The sequence below is a fragment of the Paramormyrops kingsleyae genome, chromosome 18, assembly GCF_048594095.1.
Source record: "Paramormyrops kingsleyae isolate MSU_618 chromosome 18, PKINGS_0.4, whole genome shotgun sequence".
Taxonomy (NCBI): Eukaryota; Metazoa; Chordata; class Actinopteri; order Osteoglossiformes; family Mormyridae; genus Paramormyrops; species Paramormyrops kingsleyae.
The window spans coordinates 4,136,166-4,152,254 of record NC_132814.1 but is presented as its reverse complement, the minus strand read 5'-3'; the positions used below and the strand labels follow the sequence as shown (position 1 = coordinate 4,152,254).

General features: G+C 47.5%; 2 protein-coding genes across 3 annotated transcripts; one reads left to right on the top strand and one right to left on the bottom strand.

Annotated features, from left to right (window-relative positions):
• The first annotated feature begins 584 nt into the window (after positions 1-584).
• On the top strand, positions 585-4,410 carry nsrp1 (nuclear speckle splicing regulatory protein 1). Of its 2 annotated transcripts, XM_023809209.2 has the most exons (7): positions 585-691; positions 1,284-1,371; positions 1,541-1,597; positions 1,678-1,806; positions 2,768-2,975; positions 3,181-3,283; positions 3,373-4,410. In XM_023809209.2, the coding sequence occupies exons 1-7, from the start codon at positions 672-674 to the stop codon at positions 4,145-4,147; spliced, it is 1,380 nt and encodes a 459-aa protein (XP_023664977.1). In that variant the 5' UTR covers positions 585-671; the 3' UTR covers positions 4,148-4,410. The 2 variants fall into 2 exon arrangements, with proteins under 2 accessions (XP_023664977.1, XP_023664983.1); XM_023809215.2 differs by lacking the exon at positions 585-691 and having other exon boundaries at positions 1,300-1,428.
• Positions 4,411-7,779: 3,369 nt separating this feature from the next.
• On the bottom strand, positions 7,780-15,989 carry blmh (bleomycin hydrolase). The gene is made up of 12 exons (XM_023809605.2): positions 15,439-15,989; positions 14,445-14,642; positions 13,277-13,386; positions 13,015-13,156; positions 12,601-12,689; positions 12,370-12,462; positions 11,920-12,075; positions 11,586-11,744; positions 11,441-11,508; positions 11,178-11,295; positions 10,973-11,042; positions 7,780-10,610 (listed from the first exon to the last, which is right to left on the bottom strand). The coding sequence occupies exons 1-12, from the start codon at positions 15,446-15,448 to the stop codon at positions 10,462-10,464; spliced, it is 1,362 nt and encodes a 453-aa protein (XP_023665373.1). The 5' UTR covers positions 15,449-15,989; the 3' UTR covers positions 7,780-10,461.
• Positions 15,990-16,089: the final 100 nt, after the last annotated feature.

Sequence of the window (16,089 nt, the reverse complement as noted above, 5' to 3'; positions counted from 1 at the left end):
AATAATCAGACTCCCGCAAGCCTTGTGACTAATGCATTCACAAAACAAACCCGCAGGTCGACTTGACTGATTAACATATTAAGCATGGCCTTAATCATAGTTATATTGTTGTAAGAGATCAGCTTCTTCTTCTAACTGTTAAAATGATACCTGGCCCACAGTACAGATCATTCGACCATGGTGGGAAATTTCAGACTAGTAAACTTTAAATTACGCTAGAAATGGCATCGCGCCATCTAGCGACCTTCCTTTGTGCCTGCAGATAGTCCACCATAATTTTACATTTTAATAGCTGCGAATTAGTTTTTCACCCAGCCAAACTTGTCTATTAACGCTACCTTAGAAGTAAGCAACATTCACGTTGCTGCGAAGTTGACATTAATCTGACTATCCTGACTAACTATAGGCCTCGCGTATTAAATTACACCCCTTATATATTTATACTGTTCCACACAGTAGTGCCTGTTGGTAAAGTAAATGTATTATCGCATTTTCGGTATTGCCTCCTACTTCGTTTTGGAAAAAGTAAAACCTACTCCTGGTATATATATATACAACAATAAAATAATTTATTTAGCTTTTAAAAAAAAAAACGTAATTGTGGTGCAATTTAGAGTATTTTACTAAAGCTCAGTGTCGAATCTGAAGACGGTGAAAATTTTGCAGTGAAAATGGCTGTGCCTGGTAAACAGTGAGTAGCCGTTTGCTTTTGTTTTTTTTGTTTTGTTTAGTAACTCACCCTTGTGATTGTACTGTTAAATGAAGATATAAGCGTAATTTAAACACCTACATTAATATAGCGCCTGTTAAATACTGTTGTTTTCCTGCCCTGTTTGCATCCACAAACCGGTCAAGCCCGCGGAAGGCACCGCGGCTAGCATGTCGATTAGCCGATGGTGTGGTGTGTTTTTAAAATAAACGTGTGATAATAAATCACCAGCAAACGCTGTTTGTTAAATGTGGTCATGTAGCCTGCTTAAAACATCATACGTATCTCATCCCCGTTATATACGCTTAGATAAGTACTAATAACGTATAACGTATCACCTTTTAAACAGTATAATAGTTATTTGCTGGAGCTTGTCGAGCGTTCCTGCATTTTAATCCTGTTTTAGCTGAATGTTAAAGTATAGTACTTAAAGTAAGTACCGCGGGGCCCTGGTGAGATTTATTATTATTTTTGTAATCACATTTGGACCTCCGTTTTCTGAAATCATGCTGTGTATCGCTAGAAATCCAGGATATTGCAACCATGTCCTTTTTTGATCTTCCTTCTTCTCAAGGTACGGATTAATTCTGCCCCGAAAAGGCGGAGTGAAGGAGGGTGTCGTGCCTCGGCCCTCAGTTTTTGGGGATGATTCTGATGAGGAAGTAAGCGGCCCACCCCCAGCATGCACTTCCATAGTAAACATCTGAGTGGATAAATAGGTGTAGTACCGTTCAAATCACAATAGAAGACATAAGCACGCGAAGGCATGAATGATTGAATATGGGTTTTCATTTCGGAGGTTGGTGGATGAGGTGTTCTCTGTTGTTTCAGATGTCTGTCGGAGAGAGTTTGCAGAAGGAGGCAGCAAAAAAGAAAATGATGAAGCAGGTAAAAAACGTTGGGGTTGGGAGTGATGCTTCATTGGAGGAAAGTTGTCGGATGGAACATGATTTTCCCACTGGGTCCAGACCCGCCTGGAGATGCAGAAGGCGCTGGAGCAAGACAGCAGTGTGTATGAGTACGACAGTGTCTACGATGACATTCAGAAGCAGAGGGAGGAGACTGCCAAGCGTGTGCTGGGCACGACAGAAAGGAAGGTAGGCAGACGAGGGCCAGGCTAACTGACAACTGCTCCGACCATCCAGGGCCTGTATCAAGAAGCTGGATTTTTGGGTTAGTAAGATAACTTGTCGATTTAAGGTACACCAGTTTAAATGGATGTTAGCCCAGAAGTTATCTGGCTAACTAAGAAATCTCACTTCGTGATACAGGCCCCAGATATTGGCAGCACTGTGGGGTGGAAATTTCAAGACAGTTAGCTGTATTTGCTGTAGGATCAGTTAGACTTCTGATGCTGAAGACTATATAAATGCCTGATGAAATACAGTACTGTGCAAAAGTCTTGCACTAAGAAAACTAAGTGATCTTCATGTTGGTGTAAAACTGATATGTGTCAAAGTGTGTCAGCTTAGTCATTTCAGAGCTTCTTCAAATGTCACCCCAGTGTTTTCAACAACCATCCAGGAAGCAACCATATAGTTGTTGACTTGACCGCTAGCACCCGCCATATTTGACTAAGCAGTACTCCATCAAATTATTTAACTAATTAGGTTAATGAAACAATTAATTTAACAAATATACGGAATGGTTTGCGGTTCTAGCCATCCAACAAGATATCAGTACATTTTTGGAGAACAGAAGAAATTCTGGTTATTTTTTATGATGTTATTGGTCATTTGCATATATCCTAAAGAGAAATGGTAGTGTATTTTTTCTGAGCAAATGTACATGGTCTACCCAGATATATAGCTTTAAACATTTTCTTTGACTGCTAAGACTTTTGCAAGTACTTCACATTTCTTGAAGTCTAAAAGGTAATAAGGAGCTTCCGTTTGACTTGTTCAGTGTATGGTCTGTTTGTCATGGGTCGATGGGCAGGAGGGTGGATATTTAGACACCAGTAGAGGCTCAATACTGCACATCACTTTGCATTTACATAACTGGACATCACCGCTCTGCCCTGAACAACCTCCACCCCCATTTCCCATCCTGTTCCAGCCCAAGTACATTGGCCAGTTGATGCGGGCTGTCGAAGAGAGAAAGAAAGAACAGGAGCGAAGGGATGAGAGGAAGATCCAGAAGGAACGGGAGGAGGAGGGGGATCAGTTTAAGGACAAGGAGGCTTTCGTGACGTCGGCCTACAGGCAGAAGCTCCTGGAGCGGCAAGAAGAGGAGGAGAGGGAGAAGCGGGAAGCCGCGTTGGAGGGTGAGGGACCCGGGGAGGCCACTTCCAGTGGTTGGGGGATGCTTTTTTGAATTTTTATCTCCACAGGAAGTTGTGACAGGCAGCCTGAATGGGAGAAACTGAAAATGATTCCGGAATCCAGAATGATGAGGACCAAAAATTTTATGGGACTGTAGCAAGAAACAGAAAACTACAGCCATTTGTGTCCATTTTGTGTTTGCTGCAGCGGCTCTGGATGTAAAGAAACAGAAGGACCTGAGTGGCTTCTACAGACACCTGCTGAATCGGACTGTAGGCGAGGAGAGGATACCAGACCCAACAGCACCCAGGTAAGCTGCCTGACCTCATCACAGGGATGAATCGTGTCAGTGCTGCACATTCTGTCCATTTCTTACATGTTTGTCTGATGGATAAACAGGGAGCAAACAACAGGAGAAGACAGGACCCAAGATGAGGCTCCAGCCAAGGCCCAGGACACAGAGGACAGTCAGGATGGCCCAAAGGAGGGGGTGGGCCAGAGGCCAGACTTCAGCAGGCCTGCTCTCAGTGGCAGCCACTCCAAGCGGCAATACAGACAGCGGTCTCCCTCCACTTCAAGCACAGAGGAGCGGAGGGAGGAGGAGAAAGGGAGAGGGAAGGAGAGCAGGGAGGAAGAGAGGCGCAAGGAACGGAGTCGTCACAGGGACAAGGAGAGGGACCGGGATGACAGGGATGACCGAAGGAAGGATGAGAGGGAGAGGAGGAGAGAGAGGGATGAAGATAGGAGCAGAGGGAGGAGGGACCGTGAGGAGAGGAGGGAGAGGAGAGAGAGCAGCCCGAGGGACAGAGAGAGGGAAAGAAATGGACTCAGGGAAAGGGAGAGAGAGAGGGAACGGGAGAGAGAGAGAGCCAGAGAAAGGGAGGAGGAGAGAGATAGGGGAAGAGAGAGGGAGAGGAGAAGCAGGGGTGGCGATAAGGATCGGGACAAGGCAGAGGAGGAAAAGGAGCCGCCCCAGAAGAATGAGAGCAAAAAGGAGGCCGAAAGGAGGGAAGGTGAGGAGGAACCGGAAGGGGACACCAATCCCTGCCCAAAACCCAACAAGTTTGCCAAGCGCAGCAGTGAGCAGACGGTGACCTCAGCCAGGGATCGGTTCCTGGCCAGGCAGATTGCCCGCTCCACCACCAAGGCCTACATCGAGAAGGAGGAAGACTAAGACAAAAGGAAGCCATGCAGAAGGAGCACAGATGGAGGACAACCTGCTGCAGTCAGCGTGCACAAGCCCCAGTGACTCTTTATAGGGATGTTCATGTTGTGGGAATAATACATGATTCAAAGCATTTGTTTGAACTTCAGTGTTGGACACCAAACCCCTGATGTAATTTACAAGATGTTTTTAAAGGATTTAAGAAAACATTGATAATCAGTGTTGTTAATAGAACAAGATTATTAACAATAATAAAAATGTGTTTGAGTTCATGATCGCTTTGGAAACAAGACTTGGGTATCCAGCTTGACACCCCATATTTCTGCAGTTGTCTGAGATGTCCACCAGAGGGCATCACATTCTACAGATTGAGCTGGTTTTGCTGGGTCCTTCATGGGCACAGCTCCCCCGCCCCCTGTGTTTAGGGCTGTTGCTCATTCTACAACATGCAGTATCTTTGGAGTGTTTGATATGTGGGGGAAAAGGCCAGGAAGCTGCCCATGGTGGACTGAGGTAGGGTTATTAATATGGAGGATGAAAAACTGTACTGATGTGTGATATTCATGAGGAAGGAGATGACAGCAAAGGAACTTTCAGCAGGCATTTTAGAGAAGTGGGACAGCCTTGTGGTGTAGAGCAGTGTTTATCAATCCGGTCCTCAGAGACCCACAGACAGTCCATGTTTAGCAAAAATGTGAACTGTTTAGCAGGGAGCTGGGAGGGAGCAACAACGTGGACCATCTGTGGGTCCCTGGAGACCAGGTTGGAAAATGCAGGTGTAGATGTGACGTCAGAGACCACAATGAATATTCCCCTACTTATGGTGAACAGATAATCCAGAGAGGACACTTTGAACTACTTCAGGTTTTCCAAACTACAGTGTTTGGATAAATGGTTCAATTCTTGTGCATTGACTGGTTTCCCCCACTGAAAGACTCATCCAGCTGTTTCACGTTAACATTACTGACACATGCATGATTATAGGAAATTGAACAATCGGCACACAGCAAGAACTCAGTGCTTAAGTGAAATCCGGGGGGGGTGTTCCACAAAGCAGGATACCTCAGATAACTGGGTTAACTTAAGATAGAAGTCAGGATTGTCCAATAAGAGTTAAGGAGCATTCCTATTTGGCAATCATGACTTTCAATCACCCCCCTCCAATGGGCTCACCACCTATAGGAGGGGCCATAGGGGTCGGGTGCGATGTGAGCTGGGCAGTGGCCAAAGGCGGGGACCTTGGTGGTCCGATCCTCAGCTGCAGAAGCTAGCTCTTGGGACATGGAATGTCACCTCTCTGATGGGGAAGGAGCCTGAGCTGGTGCGCGAGGTTGTGAAGTTCCAGCTAGACATAGTCGGGCTCACCTTGACGCATGGCCTGGGCTCTGGAACCAGCCTCCTTGAGGGGGGTTGGACCCTCTTCCACTCTGGAGTTGCCTGCGGGGAGAGGTGCCCAGCGGGGGTGGGCATACTTATTGCCCCCTGGCTGGGCGCCTGTACATTGGGGTTTACTGCAGTGGACGAGAGGGTAGCCTCCCTTCGCCTTCAGGTGGGGGGACGGGTCCTGACTGTTGTTTGCACTTATGCGCCAAGCGGCAGTTCAGAATACCCACCCTTTTTAGAGTCCCTGGAAGGGGTGTTGGAGAGCACTCCTCCTGGGGACTCTCTTGTTCTGCTGGGGGACTTCAATGCTCACGTGGGCAATGACAGTGAGTGAGTGAGGGGTGCTGCTGACCTCAACTCGGGACGTTTTGGGTTGGTGGAAGGAGTACTTCGAAGACCTCCTCAATCCCACCGACACGCCTTCCAATGTGGAAGCAGAGTATGGGGACTTGGGTGTGGACTCCCCTATCTCTGGGGCGGAGGTTGCTGAGGTGGTTAAAAAGCTCCTCAGTGGCCGGGCCCCAGGGGGGGATAAGATCCGCCCGGAGTTCCTTAAGGCTCTGGATGCTGTGGGGCTGTCCTGGTTGACACGCATCTGCAGCATCGCGTGGACATCGGGGGCAGTGCCTCTGGACTGGCAGACCGGGGTGGTGGTCCCCCTCTTTAAGAAGGGGAACCAGAGGGTCTGCTCCAACTATAGGGGGATCACACTCCTCAGCCTCCCTGGTAAGGTCTATTCGGGGGCTCTGGAGAGGAGGGTCCGCCGGATCGTCAAACCTCGGATTGAGGAGGAGCAGTGTGGTTTTCACCCCGGCCATGGAACAGTGGACCAGCTCTATACTCTCCGCAGGGTTCTGGTGGGTTCATGGGAGTTTGCCCAACCAGTCTATATGTATTTTGTGGACTTGGAGAAGGCATTTGACCGTGTCCCTCGGGGAGTCCTGTGGGGGGTGCTCCGGGAGTATGGGGTGCCAGGCTTCCTTTTAAGGGCTGTTTGGTCCCTGTATGACCGGTGCCAGAGCCTGGTCCGCATGGGCGGCAATAAGTCGGACTTGTTTCCGGTGAGGGTTGGACTCCGTCAGGGCTGCTCTTTGTCACCGATTCTGTTCATAGTTTTTATGGACAGAATTTCTAGGCGCAGCCATAGCGTTGAGGGTGTCCGGTTTGGTGACCTTAGGATTAGGTCTCTGCTTTTTGCAGATGATGTGGTTCTGTTGGCCTCATCAGACCGTGACCTTCAGCTCTCGCTGGGACAGTTCACAGCCGAGTGTGAATCGGCTGGAATGAGAATCAGCACCTCCAAATCCGAGACCATGGTCCTCAGCCGGAAAAGGGTAGAATGCTCTCTCCGGGTCGGGGATAGGGTCCTCCCCTAAGTGGAGGAGTTTGTATCTCGGGGTCTTGTTCACAAGTGGGGGGACGATGGAACGGGAGATCGACCAGCGGATCGGTGAAGAAAGAGCTGAGCCAAAAGGCAAAGCTCTCGATTTACCAGTCGATCTACGTTCCTACCCTCACTTATGGTCATAAGCTGTGGGTAGTGACCAAAATAACGAGATCGCGAGTGCAAGCGGCCGAAATGAGTTTCCTCCGCAGGGTGGTTGGGTTCTCCCTTAGGAGCTCGGTCAGATAGGGTAAGGAGCTCGGTCATTCGGGAGGGACTTGGAGTAGAGCCGCTGCTCCTCCGCATTGAGAGGAGCCAGATGAGGTGGCTCAGGCATCTGATTAGGATGGACGCCTCCCTGGTGAGGTGGTCTGGGCATGTCCCACTGGGAGGAGGCCCCGGGGAAGACCCAGGACACGCTGGAGGGACTATGTCTCTCGGCTGGCCTGGGAACGCCTCGGGATTCCCCCAGAGGAGCTGGATGAAGTGGCCGGGGAGAGGGAAGTCTGGATTTCCCTGCTGAGACTGCTGTCCCCGTGACCCGACCTCAGATAAGCGGGAGATAATGGATGGATGGATGGATGGATGGACTTTCAATCAAGGAAAACTGGTCAGAGCACAAGAAGAATTGAACTATATAGCTAAGCACAAGAAACTTTCAGTAGTGGATTATGTGGTTATACCCTGGCTGGCACCAGTGCACTGTCCCATAGATGTCTGCTACTCTCCTGAATCACTGCTAACATCACTGCTGAGGTGAACCAGGCCAAAAAATGGTAAGAGAGGGCTGAAACGACACGGAGGAATTGTTTGAAATCATGACCCTAGGACACAGCCCCATAGCAGAGGCTTGTAGAAAAGTGAAAAACACACCTTAGGAATGAACATATTTTTGCTTTTATTCTTCATAGAATAACCATACAGAAAGTTAAGATTTTTTTTATTGGATATTATAAATGGAATTAACTAAAATCTCCACCCACTGTGCCCAGGATAACTGATTGGAACATGGATAATATTTAATAATCATCATAATAATCAATAATCTAATCCAAGTACATAAAGATCTGTATACTGTTGTATTGGTGGTCTGCAGTAATGTAATACAGAGTGTTTCATCTTAAAACTATGACCCAGTTTAGACTTTAGGAATAGATAAAAACGTCAATCATGTCCCCCAATAACAAATACGTCACCGCATCCTATGAGCCTTTTGCTTTTGATCAATTAACCCCACCTGTCATTACCTGAATGTGTAGAAAAGGCACATGGCTCTATGAGTACTTTATGTATGAGCCATAAGCTGCTGCTGGTACTCCTCTCCGTATGCTTACACACTCTGTTGGAGGCATTTCTGCCCCCACCATTGGCCCCTCTCTCTTTCCCATCCTCATGGGCGCACCAATAAGCCCCCACGTTTGTGATGAGTAATGCACTGCAGTCCCTATGGGTCTTCAAGCAACTACAAAATGGTAAGTTCCATCCTTTTACATTTCTGATGTTCCCATGAAGCAGGAAAAGGATAGATTCACTCTAAAAAGAATTTGGGGCAGTTGACGTACAATTTCCTTTAAAAAATATTGCTTCCTGCATCAGAACTGATATCGAGGGAGAAGCCCAGGACCAGTCCACACTGGGGCTTCCCCTCATCGCACACTGTGTGCTGTTACATTCACTTTGACTGACGCTACAGGCTGCATCGAGTGATGAGACAAACTTAGAGCAGTGCACCACTTGGGTCGCCATAATCATGTGAGGGTAATTTAAGTGGCTCCTGTCTGATCTGGATGACATGAAACCACAAGCCAATGTTGTGTCCTCTGAACATAAATTATCACTTGTTCCTGACTCATACCACTCTCGAATTTAGAAGCAATGCCAAAACATGACCCACACATATATAGACAGATGGAGATAAAAAAAAATTCCTGCTGTCATTTCTCTGATGTCACCATACACAAAGATATACGATGAGCGTACAGCCATTCTTGTATTCCAGTGAACTTTATGGTCCAGAGCTGGTTGATTCCACTGCACAAGGCAAGCCACACACTGCCGATAACCTTCATTCCCATCAGCCGCTCAATCTTTGTACCACCAGACCCAGCTCAGGTTAATTTTTCAGATTTAGGAAAAATATAGTATCTGCCTCCTATAGACCCTGCTGTAGTGGATGAAGAGGACGTACCAGCTTTGGAGATACAATGTTAGGCAGCCGCTCCTGTCTTGTATCCCTCTGAATACATCATTCATCACAGTTTCAGAGGGGTAACTAAATGCAACAACTGAGATCCTGATTCTTTGTTAAAGACACTGACCATTCAGAGCACATTCAAGCAAGGAAAACACACCAAGCAATAAAAACAGCAAATGATACAGGGAAATAACAGAACCATTTTATCTGATACGTGATCATCTCATTTGAAAATTGTTGGGGACTTGTCTTGGTGCTGTACTGTCAGGGGAAGAGTCTTGCAGTTTAATTAGACTTTCCCATCAGGAGAAGAGCTCTCCTCGTTTAAATGCTTCCCGCAGACGCCGGCCTCCGTGGCATCCACCCTTCCACACGGTCTATACACGTGCACCACCAAGTATGCACCAGTTCAGCTAAATTTGCATACAGAATGTTTCCCGTTAGAAATATAAGAAACCCAAGTTCCGGAATTGAGGATGGAAATTCTACACTGGAGCAATGCTGTGCTTGTTATAATCCATCCCATGAATTTATTTTTAATCACTAGCCCATTTGGCAGCCCATAACCTTGGCAAAACTTCAAGGCCAACTGGGCATATTCCAAGACCCATTAGAAGCATTTGTAGAGAACTTCCAATCACAACATGAATACCAGCACCAGAAGAGATGTGATCCGCCTAATACTTCAGTATTTTTTTAAATAGAGGAAGACTAATGAAATATAATATAAAGCCAAAGCTGAACTAGGAGTGTGAAGGAACAGCCTGGGCAATTCTGCAAGCCTCAAAAGTACAGGTGCTAAGTAATCCAGCAACACACAGGAGCACCAAGACCCTATTACACCATAGGGGGGCAGTGTAGGCAGGAGGCAAGTACAGTACACATGGGGAAAGCTGACCGCTAGCCCCAATGCCCTCTGGATTTCAGTGCGACGCCCATCTGTCACTTACACTGCTTTGTGCCGGTAGACCTGTCCGAGCCAACTGACCATCAGACTTTTCGCTGAGTCAGGTGATCTTCTGTTAGACCTTAACAAATATACTGAAAGAGAAAGCTGGGATGCACTTCCCTGGGGTAGGAAACTGGGTCTGATAAAACTTACAACCTAAGAAGATTTTAAAAATTTTCAAATAAAAACCTATGGTTCACTGAACTGGAAACCATTACTGAGGAGAGCAAGAGAGAGAGCGAGAGAGAAGGCATGAAAGAGGAAAGAACTAAAATGTATTGTTGGCTTTTCTTAAAAAAAGGCGTCCTTTGTCTTGAGAAGTCCATGGTGTGGGAGTCTTTGGACGGATGAGAGAAGTGGGACGGAGGTGGTGGAGGGGGCAACCCCTCCCCATTTAAATTTTCATTTTTTCATTAGGCGAGTGCTCCCATTGGGTCCCAGGCAGGAAGAACAATGGGATCCTGCTTCATCACTTCCAGCGTCTCGGAGATAACAAACTTCTTGTCCACCACAACTTCGTAGACGTACTCTGAGAACCAGTCGTCTGTCATGATGAGATAACCTGCAGATTATAGAGAGAAGCCAGGTCGGTTAAGGGATTGGGTTTTTAAACCAACTCAACACATATGGCCAGTTTCCCAGTCAAGGATTAAGCCTAAGCCTAGACTAGCTTTGAGTTACAATGGTGAATCTCCATTGAAACGGCAATTTAGTCCAAGACTAGTCTTAATCCTAGTTCGGGAAACAGGCCCATAGAGTCAATGAAAAGAGAGGCCTGTGTAATGCCAGTGAGATCCTCAATCAAACTTCAGTCCAGATGAAAACATGCAGGGAGGCGATTTGGGCTGTCAGTCACAGGATGAGGACTATGGACGGAAGATCAACCCCACAGGGTTTGGGGGAAAAAAAAAAAAACACTTTCACCTTTATTTCCGCGATCGTCTCCCCAGGAGTTTTCAGCACGCCATTTCTCAAACGTTCCCTCCTTCCCTTCCTGACAACCGAAGAAAGAGAGGGCAGTCAGTTTTGGTTCCGGAGGGCTTTAAGCAGAAAGATCGACTCTTCATTCCAGTACATACTATGAGTCTGAACACAAGTGTGTGACTGAAAGAGAGGGCTGACGGCAAACCTTGTCAGTGACAGCAGTGAGGATCATGGCATGGGTCATGAGCGAGTCACCATAGATCAGTCTCTCAGCCTTGGACAGGTTCTTCACAGAGACTCCAAACACTAGCTCGTGGTTGAACCTGCGTGGTGCAAAAAGCAGCAGTATTGGAAGGAGCATGAGGAAGGTAGGGCGACAGGCAACCAGTGGAGAAAACAGACGACTGATAAGCCACAGGCTCCTTGGCTGGACCGATAGACAAATGGGATTGTCTGACTGATACTCACACATTCATGTCATTGATGCCCAGTTTCCCGTGGAAGTGCTTCCCCACGTCACAGCCGAACCACACCGCCTATACAGAGGCATTGGTGAGGATTGGACACAAACACCCCCCCCGCCACAAACACACACACACAGCCCCGTTCCTACCTCTCCAGCCTTAATGGATTCTGCTGCAGCATCCTTCAGCAACTGGATGGACTGGTTGTTATATAATGTCTTCCTCCCACCCACCATGTTACCCAAAAACTCCACTGTGTACATCTTCGAATAGGGACTTGTGGGCCGTGGGTCATTCACCAGGCACACCTATGGGAGCCAGGAGGGGACAATCAAAACCTACAATACCTTCTTAGCCCTGTTAAAATGGGGAATGAGCCTGAGAAGTCACTTTAAAGGCGGATGATGATTAAAGGAACATTTGACCGACACAATGCAGGCAAGAGGTGGCTGACACAGGACAGGTAGCCAGTGCGTGATGTACCTTGTCTTGGATGTTGTAGACTGGCTTGACGTGCTCCCTGTAGAACTCCTGGGGTGTCAGTGGGCCGATGCGGTGGAAGTTCTTCTCCTTATCCCGGAATTCCCAACAGATGGTGTCAGGCGGGCTGCCCAGGCAGACACTGACTATACGGAACACCTGAGTGCACAAGTGCAGAGGAAGGGCCCATGATTACCAGAACATGAGCAGAAGAACCATCTCACATGGCAAGGTTCTATGTCACCGCTTAAGTGCTGCCAAATCAGATCCATCAACATGAGGAATGGTCTTTGTCTGCACCTTGAATTTGAAGAAACGCGGTGCCCACAAACATCCCTTGACCAGGTGGTCAAAAACATTCAACAAGACCCAAGAGATCTATCATGCACAGCCATCTACACAGAAGTTCCTCTGGGCAGCAAGGCATACACACACGCACAGGCTAGAACTCACCTCCTCAATCATGGTGTCCATAGCTTCAGACAGGTCTGCTTTGGTGTAGCTGTTGGCCACCATGTCCCTCAACCTCAGACAGTACTCCCGGAGCTGAAAGATACCTGGTCATTCTCAAGAAAAGCCCGATGACAGAAACACTGGGATATAATCTCTTATGCCCAGGAATCATCCTCAAAAACAAGATTCACCACGATTCAGCAGCAGAACTGGTCCTGTATGTCATCCCACCTTGTGATTGAGGATGTCATTCATCCTCCGCGATGCCTCCGAGCTGTGAGACTCCGGGAAGCATTTCTTTGGAATAACTCCATACTTCTCTGCAAAAATGAAAACAAGCAAATGAATAAACCAATATATACATAGATGAATAAAACAATGTAACAGTTGGGTTAATTCGGGGCCAGTTCTAGTTATAGGTAGAATAGGTGGTTGCCTAGGGCCCCTGAATTGGCTGCGTTGTGGAAGAAGTGAAATGATTATTACTAGGGTAGCTAGACAGGCCTCTCGGGTAAAGCTTTGCCAAGTGACCCTGAAAGGGTTTGGGAAGGTCAATCTGAAAAGGTAGACAGTGGAGTCAGGAATAGGGAGGATACAGGATAAAGGAAGTCAGAGAGAAGATGGGGGCGGGGGTGTCACATTTACCGATGAGGTTGACCAGCATATCCCACTGTCCCCCATCATTTGTGGGGTTAGACAGCAGGAACTGCACCAGTCGCCCGTCCACTGGCTCATTCCGAAGGGCCGTCTCCACAAAGGCGTGCAAGAAATAATAGCAGCGCTCCACCTGGTACACAGAAGTGGAAAAGCAGCTTAGACCAACTGAGAAGCACCGACGCGGCAAAGCTAATGGGGACCTCCTGTCTCCAAACAGCCCTGGGGGCCGGGCACCTCTGCGCATGCTCACCTTATCCCAGAAGAAGAGGTAGGACTGACTGAACTCAAACTCCTCGATGTTGAACTTCTTCATGAAGGGCAGGCGCATCACATTGAGGCAGGAGAAGATCCAGCATCGTCCTGGAGGGGAACAAGTAAGCTAATGGGGTGCAGGTGTCTCTGCTGTGCTGTGTGGCTCAGTGAGTTAAGCCTCTGTGCAAGGTTGCTGGTTCAAGTCTGGCCTCTTCAGAATAGTCCCTTGTCCCTGGGCCCTTTAATAAGGCCTCTAACCCCCAACTCCCAGGTTGCTGCAAGATGGCTGCCCCAAAGCTTGACACACACCCCCCAACCCAAGCTTGTTCTCACCTGTATGGATGTATTTATGAATCTACATGGGGAAACCCCCCACGTATCTTATGATACACTGTGGTCCCGTGGGAAAGACGTCACACGCAACTGTATACTTGTGTATGGCTGGCAGGACAGTAAAGTCCCACTTGACTTATGCGTCTGGATGATCACTGGATTTTCCATGTGTGCGTGGAGTACTTTATAGTGTAAATTACACCCTGTCACACACATTTTTAATCACAAGTCAAATTTATTTGCATGGGCTTTGCAAGCGTATCACCGAAATTACAATTCTGAGAGCTGCTGCACCCAGATATCGGTACCGTTCAAAACCCTGTAAAACGTCACAGTGCTGTGCTCCCGAACAGATAACTGATAATTGACCAAGATGGTTGTGATATGTGCCACGCATATTTTTTTTTTTGTGCCAGTCTGGTAGACCCATCACATAAATAACCTAAGCTAAATACTGGCTCGGTTAGTTATCTGTCCACCTGGCCATTTAAGCACTAACTGTTATGTAAGCTGCCATTTTCTCTCTTGGTACAAAGGTCGTGGCCAGGTTTAGACCCAATGCCGTTCAGGGAATCAGTGCGGGCCACTTAGCCAGAATGAGGAGTCCCAACGCCAGGGAGTCAAGCGAGGTGCTTGACTTTAGTAATCATCTTAATGGGGTTCCCCCTTTAACCATTAATTGTTAATGGATTATTCCATTAACCCAGTAATCACAACTGGCCATGTTTGACACAAGTACTAATCTAACCTAACAGTTACATTGTTTTACACCTGCCCCGTGGATGCTGGGTGTGTTTTATTTCCTGTAATCTCCAGAACGTTCCCAGCCTTACCAGAGCTTTTCTGGTTGGTGATGGGCTTGCCCTCCATTGGAATGCTGTGCTGGAAGATGTGCACAGTGTCCTGGACCGTCTGCCGGTGCAAGCAAACCTCCAGAGGGTCGATGCAGGTAGAGACATTCTGGGCCAGCAGGTAGCGCGGTTCTGCCTTCAAGCGCTTGGTGAAGGAGGCAATCTTATCCTGGCTGAGTCCTGGGACAGGAGAAGTACAGGATGGGATTGGAGCCAGGGGATCAGAGTCCGAGATGATGGGGGGTTAGCATAAAGCTAGGAATCATACCTCCAGAGATATGGAACAGGGAATCAGGGCACTTTCATATAGATCAGGGGTGAAAAACAGTATTAACAGCCACTGAAATCCAAACAAGTTACCGTACCAAACAGCTTACACATCATTGTCTATTCTCACATACTGACTGTATATTTGGCTCTATTCATCCCCCAGACTTGTCCTGTATACTGCGGTGGGGGTATGCCCTCATCGTACATGTCGATTTGAACAGTCACAGTTCATTTACAATGGCGAGTATAGTTAGCACTGATGTAGCGTAGCCAGCAGAGAGATGCCACAGCCCTGTTTCGCTATACAGTGTCCTGTTATGGGTGATGGGAGATCTGAGATCGGGGTGGAGGTGGCAGGACGGTACTCGTTAGGCGTCCAATGCGCTTAACCAGTCATTAGCGTGAATAAATGTAAAACACACCGAAATCAATGAGCACTCCGGATGTACCGAAAGTCAAATTGCGTTTGTTGAACCGTAATTTCAGCACCATCGTCCAAATACAAAAATAAAAAGAATTTTAGCAAAATAATACCCCATACGAGAAACGGGATACATTTCCCACTTACGTACAACACTAGAAACAGTTTCTGTTAAAGTTAATATTAGGTTCTGACTTCACCGCGAGAGGTATCGCTGGATTATCTGGAAGTCAAACGTTTTGAATTCACCGTCGACAAAGCATAAATAGACCCGTGCTGACATACCGGTGTCCATCGCTCCAGCGGGGGGTTGTGCTGATCTCTGCTGAAGGGTCGCCGGATCGGTCTTTGTTTATGGCCCCACTCACCAAAGCAGTTCGTGTCCCGGAAACAGGAAGCGGACCGGATGGCAGTGTGACCCGATTCTCAGCGCACGGACTCGCAAAAACGTTTGAAGACAAGACAATATTTCTGTAAAATCGCAGTAGTATGGAGGTCTGCCTGTGCAGAATCCACAGGGATCACCAGATGAAATATTAAATAAGGTACTGGTCAGGGATAGGCGGGAGATTTGAAATGCATTTATGTGACTTCAGATAGCATCGGAAGCTCGTAACATCCCGTTGAATCAAATGGAGCTGTGACGGGTGACCCATGTCATTAAGCATTTCGCGGTAAAACGCCGGCTTTCGCGCAAAGAGCGCGCGCTCTTCGGTTCCGCGTATGCCACTCGTTGGCAGTCACGTGTCACATAGGTCCTCCCCGCAGGCTAGTTTATCCATTTCAAACGTAGCCGTACCATTGTATTTACCAATGATTCACGTTAACCCCTCCCAGAGGTGCAATAGCACCATGAACAAGTCACTGCAGTACTGGATTGAACCAGAATATACAAGCTATTAAACCTTTGAGTGACCAAAACAAACGAAATCTTTC

Coding starts and splice junctions, on each gene's coding strand:
- nsrp1 (XM_023809209.2), top strand. CDS start 672: ATGGCTGTGCCTGGTAAACA. Junction 692..1,283: donor ATGGCTGTGCCTGGTAAACA/GTGAGTAGCCGT, acceptor CTTCTTCTCAAG/GTACGGATTAATTCTGCCCC. Junction 1,598..1,677: donor AAAAGAAAATGATGAAGCAG/GTAAAAAACGTT, acceptor CACTGGGTCCAG/ACCCGCCTGGAGATGCAGAA.
- blmh (XM_023809605.2), bottom strand. Junction 13,157..13,276: donor ACCTCTTCTTCTGGGATAAG/GTGAGCATGCGC, acceptor TCTGTGTACCAG/GTGGAGCGCTGCTATTATTT. Junction 11,296..11,440: donor GGCATCAATGACATGAATGT/GTGAGTATCAGT, acceptor TGCACCACGCAG/GTTCAACCACGAGCTAGTGT.